Raw genomic sequence first — 13,342 nt, forward strand, 5'->3', positions numbered from 1 at the left:
GTCGAAACCTCCTGCCTCTAGGGATCTTTGTGGGCGATGACAATTTGAGCTTTTTGGAGGGTTAACATCAAATGAGAGGTGAAGATCATTCATTTTGTTGATATCACCTAACGGAATATTGGATTAACTTTCTTGAAGATAAACTTATTTCTTGACTCCCTAATAATCCATAAAGTACAATTGAAGGTCATTGACCAGAAGCCATTGAAAGATCCAAGAGGAGATAATAGTAAGATGGAAAGACTTTATGCGAAAGGAGAGTGGAGATCTAAACCAAACAGCTCTACAAAAATCACAGAGAATGAATAGGTGTTCCAAGGATTTCAAGTAAGTCTGACATAAAGAACAGTAGCTATCCTTTGTAATGTTCCATTGCTGGAGAGTCACATTGGTCGAAAAGCAATTGTTGCATATATTCCATAAGAAGATTGTCGAAACTTTTTTTCCCAATAAAATAGCTTTATCATATTAGAAAAAAACATGAAATTTTATTTTTTTTAAAATATAAAATTTTTATTAAAAAAAGTAAGAGTTGCCATCAATTTATTTTATTAGATATGATGGACTATTTATAAAATCACTTTTTACAAAAAAAATTAAAATAGTTTTCTTTTTAAATGAAATTTTTGTGATCTACATTGAAACCTAAAAAAAATTGGGTTGAGGAGTCAATTACATGCAAGAAATATTATAGCACTCTTATTAATTACGGGTTATAAGTTCTCAAACTCAATATTTAAATAGGACTCCTTAAATAAAACTGAGTTGAGTACCTACGATTAGGTTTTCTTTGTTCTCTCTATCTGCCAGCGTAGTAGTTTTGAAGGCCTTTTTTCTTCGCTTTTACCTTAAATTAAGGTTTAAATAAAAAAAATAAGGATTTAAGGCTATAAAGAATTGAAGCATGGAGGATGAACTAGCAAATCTGAACTTGGCTGACGAAGAAAAAGATCCAATTCAGGGCCAAGAAGATGACGAGGAAACTGAGGAAGATTTCAGCCTTCATATAGTAGGAAAGGTTCTCACAGATAGTGCAGTCCACTTTTCGTCAATAAGGAATGTTCTTGCAGAGTTATGGCATCTTATAGAAAGGGTAACTATCTCGAAAATTGAGAACAGAATCTTGCTCCACTTTTATAACAAGATAGATCTAAAAAGGGTTTTAGGCAGTATACCATGGCTATTTAATAAACACCTGATTATTTTCCATATATTAAAGAAGGGGGAAGATCCAGTACAAGTTCCTATTTTCTACACAAATTTTTAGGTGCAAATTCAAGACTTACAGCTAGGTTCTATGTCGGAAGGCATGGCACAATAGATGGGAAATTTCATTGGTGATTTTATAGCGTATGATGCGAAAATTATAATGAAATGAGTAAGGAAGATCATGTGCATTAAGGTTCGCCTGGACATTCGAAACCCTTTAAAGAGGAAGAAACACATCATCTTCGGTAAAGATAAATCTACTTATGCAATCTTTCAATATGAAAAGTTATCCCTATTTTACTTATTATGTGGGAGATTAAGGTACGGTGAAAGTTTCTGCCTACTACGTTTAACTTTGGGACTACAAGAAGTGGAGTTTAGGTGGAATATCTCGTTGAAAACCCCACTAAGAAGGGAAGCACCAATCGTAAGCAGATAGCTGAGGGAAGATCCAAAGGATATGATCAAAAGTGGGATGGACATGGATGTAAATAAGGGAAAGCAACAAATGTGAAGTTCAAGCATAGATCCCAACAATATTTCAAGAGGGAAAGGCGTTATGGGAGAACTGAGTAGGAGGTTCCATAAGGTTAGCCAAGTAAGAGATGAGAGTAGATTTGGGGAGCTAGAAGACAGGCCGATAGACCTTGTGGATGGGAAAAAAAGGCAAAAAGTGCAACATTTAGAAGACAGCAACAACAATTACCTAATGAACACAGAACTTGACAATGATATATCAATGGCCGCTAGCAAGCAGGATGGCCGGTTGTAATGAAAACCTTAAGTTGGAATGTCCATGACCTAGGGCAACCATAGACTGTTAGACGTCTCAAGCTATGAGTCAGCCTAAGCTTTTGTTTCTTAAAGAAACAAAAGTCAGTTAGAGAAGAATTGAAATGATAAGGAGTGTGGGTTTACGAATGGAATAAATGTTAATGCTGATGGTTCAATAGGAGGCCTTTTACTTGGGTGAAAGGAGGACATATCGATAAAATTAAGAAGTTTTTCTAATTGTCACATGTTGAAGTAATGGAGGATAAGGGAAAAGATTGTTTGAGGTTTACTGGTTTTTATGTATCTCTAATAGAACAACAAAGGAGGGTTTCATGAAACATGCTTAGGCAATTAAACAATAACAATCAAATGCAATGGCTAGTGTGGGCGATTTTAATAAGGTAATGTTCTTATTTGAAAAAATAGAGGGACAATTAAAGGATGAAAGGAAAATGATGGCATTTAGGGAAGTTTTAGAGGAATGTGATTTGAGTGATTTGGGATTCTCAAGACAGTGGTTCACTTGGGAGAGTGGTAGGTTACCGAACAACAACATAAGAAAAAGGCTTGATATGGTGGCAAATTTTTCATGGTGGACCTAATTCTCAAGTTACTCAATGCATTATCTAAGTCATAGTTTTTCGGATCATTGTCTAGTGGTAGAGGATACTATGGGAAATAGAGGGGGTTGAATTGCGCATAAAGAGTTCCCTTTTCATTTTAACGCTAATTGGGTTTTGGAGAAAGAGTTTGAGGAGATAATAAACAAGGGATAGGTTTTGGTGCAAAAAGAGCTACCAAAAAAGCTAAAAGTATTGGGAAAGAAGCTGAAAGAATGGGTAAAAATTAATAGAGGCTCTCGAACAAAAAAACAAGAAAAGATCTGAAATTGAGGCTAAATAAGTTGAATTAAGAGGATCCTGACTAGGTAAGTCTGACCGAAATTACGGAAGTCAAACTAGCATTAAATATGGAAGTAGATAAAGAAGAACTTTTTTTAGAGCAACATGCAAGGGCGAATTGGCTTCGAATGGGAGACTGCAACACTGCTTTCTTCCACAATTTCGCATCATATCGCAAGAATAAAAATACAATAAAATGACTTGAAAATGGAAACGGTGGATAGGTACAAGTGATAAGGATTTAAAAAAGCTGGCAATTGATTATTTTAAAAACTTATTTTTATCAAACCCAACGTAGAACTGTCAAAATCTAAGGAGTGAAATTCAACCTTGTATCAATAGGATCTTAAATGATGCATTATGTATGGAGTTCAAGAAGTAATAAGTGGTGGAAGCTGCGAAAGCAATATCTCCTCTTAAAGCTTCTGGTAAGGACAACTATCCAACTTTATTTTATCAAAAGTTCTGGCTTATTGTTGGAGATGATGTTATTAAATATTGCCTTGAGGTGTTGAATAGTCACAAGGATCTTGTGGAGATAAACAAAATCAATATTGTACTCATTCCTAAAGTTCTATCACCAAAGAATTTGGGGCAATTCAGACCTATAAGCCTCTACAATGTCATCTATAAAATAATCTCGAAAGTAATGGTAGAAAGGTATTACATTTATGTATTGGGGAAACACAAGGAGCTTTTGTCCCAAGCAAGCAAATAACAGATAATATCTTTAGCATATGAATTATTACACTCGTTTAAGAAGAAAGAAAAAAGTGGTAGAGGATCTTTCGCATTGAAGTTAGATATGAGTCAAACCTACGATAGAGTGGAATGTGATTATATTGTAACCATGATAAGGCTATTAGGCTTTTGCAACAAATGGATAACTCTTATTATGAGATGTGTAAGGAGTGTCTCCTATTTGGTGGTGCTTAATAGGACTCAAGGAGCAGATTTTAAACCTTCAAGAGGTTTAAGACAAAGGGACCCCTTGAGACCATACTTATTTATTACATACGCAGAAAGTTTCTCAAGATTGTTGAATATGGCAAAAAAGGAAGGGAAGATTGAAGGGGCAAAGGTAGAAAGAGGATGATTATAAATAACTCATCTATTTTTTGCTGATGATAGCATCCTATTTGGAGAGGCTTCGATTGAAGGAGTAATGGTGATAAAGGCAGTGGTAAATGAATATAATAAGACTTTAGGTCAAATGGTGAATTTTGATAAATCCTTAATCTATTTCAATAGCAATACCATTGAGGGAATTAAAGTATAAATAGGCAGAGTCTTGGGAGTTTGAATATCAAATAACCCAGAGAAATATCTTGGGTTACCAACGATGGTTGAAAGGAGGAAAAAAATATTTTTGTGGAGATAAAAGAAAAATAAACACAAAAAAATGAAGAGTTGGAGCGTTAACCTTTCTATAGGTGGCAAGGAGATTTTTATTAAATCCATTTTTCAAGCGTTTTCAATTTATACAATGTAATGTTTTATGTTACCTATGTTATTATGTCGTGAGTTAGAGAATTTAATGTGCATATTTTGGTGGCAATATTTGAAATCTAACAAAGGCATTAATTGGAGTAGCTAAACTTCTATGTGCAGCCCAAAAGTGCAAAGGGGAATGGGGTTTAAGGAGTTATCAAAGTTTAATATAGACATGTTGGCTAAACAGGGGTGGAAACTAATCACCAATCCTAATAGCTTACTTGCTTGAGTAATGAAAATTAAGAATTACCCTCGAGTGGATTTTATAAGTGCGAGTTTAGGGTCTTACCCATATTTAACTTGGCATAGCATTTGGGGTGCCCGTAGTCTATTAGAATATGGCACGAGATGGAAAATAGGAAATGGCGAAATGACGAATATATGCAACGATGCGTGGCTGCCTACCCCTGGAGACGGAAGAATAAAAGTTCAGAACATTAACCTAATTTTTTTTACATTGGTAGATCTAATCAATAGAGATTGACTTACCTGAAAACAATATGACATCTGCAATTTATTCAACATAGAACAAGCTGAGGCAATTTTGTCGATTCCGTGGGTGAGTGGTATGCAGTCAAATGAGACAATATGGTGGGGGGACAAATCGGGTGAATACACAGTAAATAGTGGTTACAAATGGTTAATAACCTATGGAAGATAACAAACAACTACTTATCAACCTTAAGTAATCTAAAATTACGAAGGCTTAGGGAAGATACGCTTTTCTCAATTTGTTTGGAGGAAGATGAAACTGCGGCCCACCTCTTTCGAGACTGCAGGTTCATGAAAATGGTTCTTCAAGGGGTTGGTGTGGATATCAAATATTGAACAAGAGTGGAAGCATACTTTTTTTCAAAAACAACATGCAAATATGTATTATAAAGGCCATTTCACTGTGGGACATATGGTTTAATAGGAATAATGCTATCACGAGGGGAAGAAGAGAAAGGTTCAGGATGTAGTAGATTTCACCAAAGCATATATAAGTCAAGAGAAGAACACTAGAGGCCCCTAAAGGCAGAGCAAGTCAAAATAAATTTTAATGCAGCATACCAACAACAGGAAAATAGAGCAACAACGAGCATAATAATAAGAAATAGCGAGGGGTTGGTAATGGATTCATGCATTACCTAGTAGAAAATGCTCGAGACCCGACCACTGTGGAAGCTAGAGCCTGTCTAAAAGCTGTTACTTTTGGGGAAGAAATGGGGTTTAGTAATGTTGTAGTGGAGGGGAACGCACTAACAGTGATAAAAAAAACTGAAGTCAGCAAATATTGACAAATCGATGATTAGAAATATAGTAGATGAAAAGTATATGGGCGAATAAGGGTATTTTGGCAAAAGGCCTTAGCTAAAAGGTGGGTACGAGTTCGAACATCTCAGCTATCAACGATGCATGGATTCCAGATGCAATTAATTTTAGATTATCTTCAGTTACTTTTACTATGACAAACTTTAAAGTTTCCAATTTGATCAGTAGCGATGAACGGAAATGGAAAAGTGAGCTAATTGTTAATACATTTCTGGAAGAAGAAGCTGGAAGGATCCTCCGTATCCCTCTGACGAGAGGGCCTCACGATGATTTCATGGTGTGGAGCGGTGAGCCTTCGAGAGAGTTTTCAGTTCAGAGTGCCTACAAACTATTACAGATTTCAAATCCTAGAGCTTACACTTTACAATCCATCTACAGGGATCTTTACAAAAAAATATGGCTTCTAAATCTGCCTACAAAAATAAAAATTACAATCTGGAAACTCTCATGGAATTGCGTGCCACACGAGTCAACATGCAGCACAGGAAGCTAGTCAATAACTCAAATTGTCCCTGTTGTGGTGTAGGAGCCGAAACTATGGATCATCTTTTTTGCGAATGCCCTATTTCAGTATCAGTATGGAGTGCATTAGCAATCCCAAATCTTCTACAGAATACTAATCTAGATTTCATAAAATGGCTCACCTAGATCTTTGCCCAGTACTCTCCCTCTCAATGCAGACTAATTGGTTGTGTGTTATGAGCCATCTGGGGTGACAGAAACACTTGAATCTATGATAAAGTCAGTAGAAATGGTCAGGAGATAGCAATTTTTGTCAAAAACTATATTAAAGAACAATATGGTGTCGAATCAAGAAAGTCAAAAACTTGGAGGATGTTGGAAAATGGAAAAACCCACCCGGACAGGGAGTGAAAATAAACTTTGATGGAGCATATGATGCGAGACACTTCCAATCGGCTTCAGGGATAGTGGTTAGAAACAGAGAAGGGGTTGTTCTCTTCTCTTGCTTAGAAATTCATCAAGAAGTTCCCTCCGCCTTCGCAGCAGAAGCGGTCACTTGCCGAAAAGCAATCCAGATAGGAATAGAAATGAAATGGTCAGAAATCATCGTTGAAGGAGATTCGTTATCGGTAATAAAAAAATGTAAGGCGAAAAGGCAAGACAAGTCGCAGATCGAAGCATATATTTACGATATTCATCAGGTAGCATCTAGATCTAAGTATTTCAGATTTGAACATACTCTAAGATCAGTAAATGTTTTAGCCTACATACTAGCAATAGAAACGTTAAAGACGAAGGAAGAGATATACCTGGTTGAATGAGTTCCTCGATATGCAGAATAGCAAAAAGTAATTAACAGTGAGCGAGAACCAGACTGAAGATGAAAGAAGATGAAAAGAAAGAAGGGGAAAATGTTTCAAAATGGAGTGTTTTTTCGGTGATTAAAACTCCCCTCATAAATGAAAATGCCTTGAAGAACGGAATGACAGAAAGATAGAGTGATAGGCGTCAGGATTTTCTGATTGGGAAAATCTTCGGTTATAATTATTTTAGTCTAGATTTTTCTTATCTTTTAGATTCAATTTTTCTGATATAGGCCTTTTTAACTTGGGCCTATTTCATGCTCTTGTTTATTTTATTTTTGGACTGATTGTTCTTTTTTTTATTTGAGTTTATAAAAGCCCCATCTGAAGTTTTAATTTCAAAAAAGAAAAAAAATAGAAATTCCAGGTCCAAGAGGTTATCTTTCGAACACACACCTCAAACGTTGAAAGGAGCAACGCACATTCTGGCAACAAAAGCGTGAAGATATAACGTTCTGATCTACTAGATGGAAGAGGTGCCTCCAGAAGTGGAACCTCTCATTACGAATGATAGAAAGGGTATATTGAAGTAGTAATTGGATCTCTATAGAAGACATGTCACGATAGAGGCAAGTAAGAGCGATGAGCTCTTGCAAAAGAGAAATGCAGTTCGAGTTAAACGATGGCGGAGACATAACTCGAGACAAATGTTCTGAGGGGTGAAACTATCTGACAAAGAGGACAGAGAGACTAGTTAAAAATCAACTGAGGCATTGAAACAATTTTGAGACAAGTCAACCCGATGTCATTTTGAAGACGTGACAAGGGCGTTGCGAGAATGGATGGAGGAGAATGTCATGAGTCACAAATCAAAGCTCGTGACAAATGCACATAAAACCTCACATAGAGGTCGACTACTTAAGTGTGACTTATTTAATTCACTTGAACTAACTCGATTCATGAAACATATGAAAAAACCCATCTACTTGATTGCTTGATGAATTGGTGAATCACTCCAATAAAATTAGAATTAACGAGATAATTATTGTAAATTCTAATAAATAAAAATGTATAGAGTTTAAATCCATTAGACTCTCAATTTGTAGATAGACACTAATTTTAGTTATCGATGTAATCCGATATTTACTATTAGATCTTAAAGAACTCAACTATAAATAAAATCTTCCTCTTTCATTAGTAATAATCCTATTATTTTTATTTAGAGTTATAAAATACATTAGAGAATATTTATTCAAACACTTGGTGTGCTATAATTTTCTCATGGCATTTCTATTTGATTCAAATCCCTTTGTCTTTCTGAATTACTTTCACTTTATTTGGATGTCATAGAGAATTTTACTTTTGAATTTTCATTTTCAAGAGGTAGGCGAACTTAAGTGGATTTGAAGCAACCACGTAGCTTACGAAACTAAAATTCTAGCCATGTGACATAAATGTATGCATTGTAGAACAGTCAAACACCACAAGAAGTCAATGATCCACAAATTAATCTGTATCTTAACAGTTGTAAAAACGACAGCTCGAGGAGAACCTACCTAGTTGGTAAGAAATTAAATGTACTGTAGAGAAGACCGTGTAAATACACTTTGTTTATTAGTCAGCAGAGATGCCAACATTTTCTAATAGAAATCTACATCTATGATCACTAATAATTTTATAAGCTGATTGTGCAATAATAGGATGATAGACTACAAGTCCCACCAATAACTATTGGTGACTGTACATTAATGCTCAGTGTCTATCTTCTTCAGGCGCCATATGGTAAATAATTGTCTCATCTAAACGGGGATTAGCATGATACTGTCCATAAAATGCATAAATACCTACAGATACTATGCTGAGGATGATGAATCTGATCCACGCTTCATAGTGCAACTGTGCCAAAAAAAATAGGGTAATTAACACCAGCCGGCTTTGGTCTATAAATTCTTCGAATTTTAACTCCTTTATGAATTGGTTACACAAATTCAATGCACTAATTCAAAAGGATTGTAGTGAGGGCATTTTGCAGGCATACCTGAGCAAACAGGTATATGTTGAAAAAGATGCAAACAGATGGCACAATCGGAACCCATGGACAAGAAAACCCTGGAGGATCTGAATAAGCCTGAGAAGAGTGCATTAATGGGTTCAAAAAATCATATTAAGAGGTTTACCAATTCAGCTGGTCATGTTAAACCAAGCAGAAAGCCAGCATGTGCGCTGTAAATAGCCAAAAGCGCAATCAATCTTAACATTGAACACCATTAACACCATATGTATATCAATAAACACTCCCTTTTTCCTGGCATTGGAAAGGAAAAGTAGAAATCAAATTTATGTATAGATAAATTCATTCACCTGACGGAAACAAAGAGCAGCACAAGCCATTATGGCTATAACCACCGCAACAATCATAAAAATAAAGTGAGTGCCAAAACGATAAAGAACTCCAGCAGCAAAACCACAGCATGCCACTAGGAAAATACATAGGACACCTTCACACCAGGTTGAGATGCACTTTGAAGAAACTCGATTTCCGGTGTTATTTTTCCAGCGAAGCGTTACAACACAGGCTGCAACAACAGAATAGCCTGTCTGAAACAAATCAAAGTATAAAGTGAGGTGCATGTCATTCGCAATTATACACATCTAAATGCATTTGTTCCTTCAAAACATCAACTTAATTTATGCAGGTACTTTCCTTTGAACTCATGACCATCCAATACATGCACTTCTACACATTACAGGATGTTGACAGAAGCCAGAGTATACACTCTATGGTTAAAAGTTATTAGCAAATAAAAGTTCTGCAGATACTGATCTGCTTTCATCTGAAGCTGAAAATAGACTACTTCGATGACCTACAGATGATACTAGGAAATGCACAATATGCTGAAGTAGGTTACCCCTTGTAGATACTTGTTTTTGGTTACTAACTGTCCAATCAGTAGTAGTTCCAGATCTAAAACTGTGATAACTTGATAACCATATATGATTAAGCAAATATAGAGCAAAGACTTCACAGAAAAAGGAAAAGAAATGGCCTACCAGTGAGCCAACTGAAAGAATGTGTGATAGTATATGCACGTTAAACAGCCCTCCCAAAACAGCAGCAATGATACCGACCCAGATTTGAGAATGAATAGGTGTGTGGCGTATCGGATGCACTTTAGCAAATATCGAAGGCAGTAAACCGTCCCTTCCAAGCCCAAGATATAAGCGAGACTGCTCAGAGAAACACTCCATCATGTAAACTGGAAACATGTTACTCAATAAGGATATAACAAATACATAGAAATTTGACATAAAGACCAACAGCTGCTCAGACAAAGCATTTCATCACGTGCACTGGGAACATGCCACTCAATAAGGACATAACCACATAACAGAAACCATTGAAATTTCACCTGGACATATAGACCAACTAGAAGGGTTGTTGTAAGCCCAGCAACAGCTCCAATACTGATCAAAATAGAAACATATTTCAAACCCTTGGATGTAAACGCTTCAGATAAAGGAGCATCCTCGCCAAGGAGGTTGTAAGGTACCATCCCGGTGAGCACTAAGCAAACACCAACGTATAAAATAACACATACAAGCAGACTTCCCAAAATTCCGATTGGCAAATCACGCTGAAATATCAAAATTAAAACAGAGAAGATATAAAGAATGAAACTACAAATAACATGCAGACACTATAAAACAATACAATACAAGATAAAGCATAGTAACATAAATTACAATACTTTGAATGACAAGACATTGAGTTGCTTTCAAAATAAGATTACCTGAGGTCTCTTTGATTCTTCAGCAGAATTAGCAACCGCGTCAAATCCAACATATGCAAAGAATACTACGGTTGCTCCCGTAAATATATGTTTAACACCATTGGGAGCAAAAGGAGACCAATTATCTACATCAACTTTGAAAGATCCAACAATAATGACAAAAATAACGATGACAACCTGCAACACAGTTAATGCGGAAATCAGTTACAATCACTCCCATTTCACTTTTTTCCTCCCCCTCTGTTTCTTCCTTTCACCAAAGGCCAAATGTTAACTTTTAATTATTCACAAATCTTGTTGATTTTTGTATCCGAGTACAATCTTTGTCCTTTTTTACTCTCAGAAAAAGGAAAAACGGGTATAATCAGAATATAGAAAACAAACGAAGTCCTGAAAGGAGGGTACCTTGGCTGCAGTCATGAAAGAATTAACAGCAGAAGATTCTCCAACACCAAGACAGAGGATAACAGTCAACACGGCAAGAAGAATCGGAGCCAGGATATTGATAGACAAAGTTCCTCCAAAGAATTCTTGACCACCATGACCAACCCAGGGAGGTATGTTTCCTTTCAAAGCAGGGATGAGCTCGAAAATGGTAGCCACGTAGCTAGCTAAGCTACGGGCAATACTAGCTGCTCCGATATGATAATCCAACATTAATTGCATGAATACAAGGAAAGCCGTAATTTCATTGAAGGCCGTGTACGCGTACAAGTACGCGCCTCCGACTACGGCGGGAAACCGTGAAGCTAACTCCGCGTAGCACAACGCGTTCAACACACACGATGCTCCCGCGAGTATGAAACTAATAGTCACTCCTGCAAAAACAGATTCAGAAAATCGCAACAAAATCTAAAGCAGAAACGATATCTGCGATCCAATAGAACCAAAAAGTAAAGAATTGGAGCGGACCTGGACCGGCATCACGAGCGACGGTTCCGGTGACAACGAATATGCCGGCACCGATAGAGGCGCCGACGCCGAGTAGGATGAGATCGAAGACGCCGAGACGGCGGATAAGGCCATCGCTAGAATTGTTAGTGGAGGAGGATGACTTGAGGGTCTTGGCTCTAAGAGCTGAAGAGCAAAAGTGAGAGAAACAAGTAGATGAGGAGGTGGCGTCTTTGTGACGGCTATCATCCATGGTTGAGGCCATAAAGGTGCGAAAGAAGGATGCCAGTAGTTTGTGTCACGCTGGCATTCATCTTATTTATAGTGTCTGAAAATTCAACGGGGTTAGGTATGGATATAGCGGCTCGAAATTAGCCATACATTTTTGCTCATATATTTCTTCTCGGAAAACAATCAAGATATTCCCCCTTTTTTTAAAAATCGGAATCTTTTTTTCTTTCTTTTTCTTTCCATTTTCTTAATTAACAAAAAACGAAAATCACTGCAGGATATCGTTAAAAATAATTAGTTTAAGAATAAGGGAGTTAATATTTTATTTAATTTTTAATAAACTTATTTGGTGTTACAAGTCATCGGACATTAATTTAATTAGAAAATTTATAAAAATATCATTTCATAATTAAAATAAGTTATATTATTTAATTGTATTTTAGTCTTTATATTATAATAAAAATCAATAAATATATGTCTATAATAAGATTTGAACTCGTACTAATTGAATTAGTAAAATATTCAATTTATCATTCAATCAAAGTTACATTTTAATATATTTTATCCATTTTTATTTTAATATCCACAATTTATCATCTCCACCAATTGTATATATTAACAATGTTATTAATTGTGTTGGTGTTAAAAGTCAACTCAATACTAATTCACAATTGATGACAAAATCATGATAAATAATTGTAATGCATTTAGTATTATGATTAAATTTTGTTTTCTATATTTATGTATTTAAATTTCGTTTTACTCATAATTTAATATAAATTTTTATTTCAATATCATATATATTTTATGTATAATTATAATTAATCAATTTTAAACTATATGTTTTATTGCTTATTATATATAAATACGTATATATTTTAAATATATTATTTTCACACGCATTTATATGTGATAAAATTTCTAGAAAAATAATGCTCCACTGGTTTAATATGGTGATATTCTTTTTCACTAAATTAAGATAGGAATCCTATTCGTAAGTTTTGTTTTCAGAAAACAAATATTATGAGACGGTTGAACCATGTAAATCAGATAAACACTATTTTAATTATTTATTAGGAATCAAATATAGTTTATATAATTTAAAACAAACAATAAATTATTTCTTTTATTAAAAATTTTATTCATTTTATCAATAAATGATAATGTAGTTAATGAAGCAATAAGTAAAACAACACGTGACATGCCACATATTTTCATATTGATGTAATATTTCGCCATATCAATAAATATTTAAAAGTAAAATATATATATATAGATAAATTTTTAAACAATTATTTGACAACTCATGTCCATGTGATTTTTTAAATAATTATAAAATTATAAAAAATATTAAGAATATATTAGAAAAATATTCAAAATAAATCTGACAAACAATTGTCCAGGTTTATTAGAGTAGTTTCTTAAATAATTTGTATAATTATTATAAAGTATAAGTTTTCATTATTTTTAA

The 13,342-nt window shown here is 35.0% G+C and overlaps 1 protein-coding gene across 2 annotated transcripts; it reads right to left on the bottom strand.

Annotated features, from left to right (window-relative positions):
• Window positions 1-8,453: 8,453 nt before the first annotated feature.
• LOC107929673 (cationic amino acid transporter 9, chloroplastic) lies at window positions 8,454-12,002 on the bottom strand. 2 transcript variants are annotated; one of them, XM_016861165.2, is made up of 8 exons: window positions 11,662-12,002; window positions 11,155-11,567; window positions 10,750-10,926; window positions 10,369-10,593; window positions 10,010-10,186; window positions 9,320-9,556; window positions 8,997-9,086; window positions 8,454-8,854 (listed from the first exon to the last, which is right to left on the bottom strand). In XM_016861165.2, exons 1-8 carry the CDS (start codon window positions 11,903-11,905, stop codon window positions 8,711-8,713), a joined length of 1,707 nt encoding a protein of 568 aa, XP_016716654.1. In that variant the 5' UTR covers window positions 11,906-12,002; the 3' UTR covers window positions 8,454-8,710. The 2 variants fall into 2 exon arrangements, with proteins under 2 accessions (XP_016716654.1, XP_040930280.1); XM_041074346.1 differs by having other exon boundaries at window positions 10,010-10,215; window positions 10,369-10,423; window positions 11,662-12,000.
• Between the last annotated feature and the right edge of the window lie 1,340 nt (window positions 12,003-13,342).

The sequence above is a fragment of the Gossypium hirsutum genome, chromosome A08 (assembly GCF_007990345.1).
Source record: "Gossypium hirsutum isolate 1008001.06 chromosome A08, Gossypium_hirsutum_v2.1, whole genome shotgun sequence".
Lineage (NCBI taxonomy): Eukaryota > Viridiplantae > Streptophyta > Magnoliopsida > Malvales > Malvaceae > Gossypium > Gossypium hirsutum.

Excerpts from the sequence above, each read along its gene's own strand:
- LOC107929673 (XM_016861165.2), bottom strand. The coding sequence starts at position 11,905 with ATGGCCTCAACCATGGATGATAGCCGTCACAAAGACGCCACCTCCTCA. Across the intron at positions 10,594-10,749 it reads AAGAATCAAAGAGACCTCAG|CGTGATTTGCCAATCGGAAT; the intron begins GTAATCTTATTT and ends TTGATATTTCAG. Across the intron at positions 9,557-10,009 it reads TTCTTTCAGTTGGCTCACTG|ACAGGCTATTCTGTTGTTGC; the intron begins GTAGGCCATTTC and ends GATTTGTTTCAG.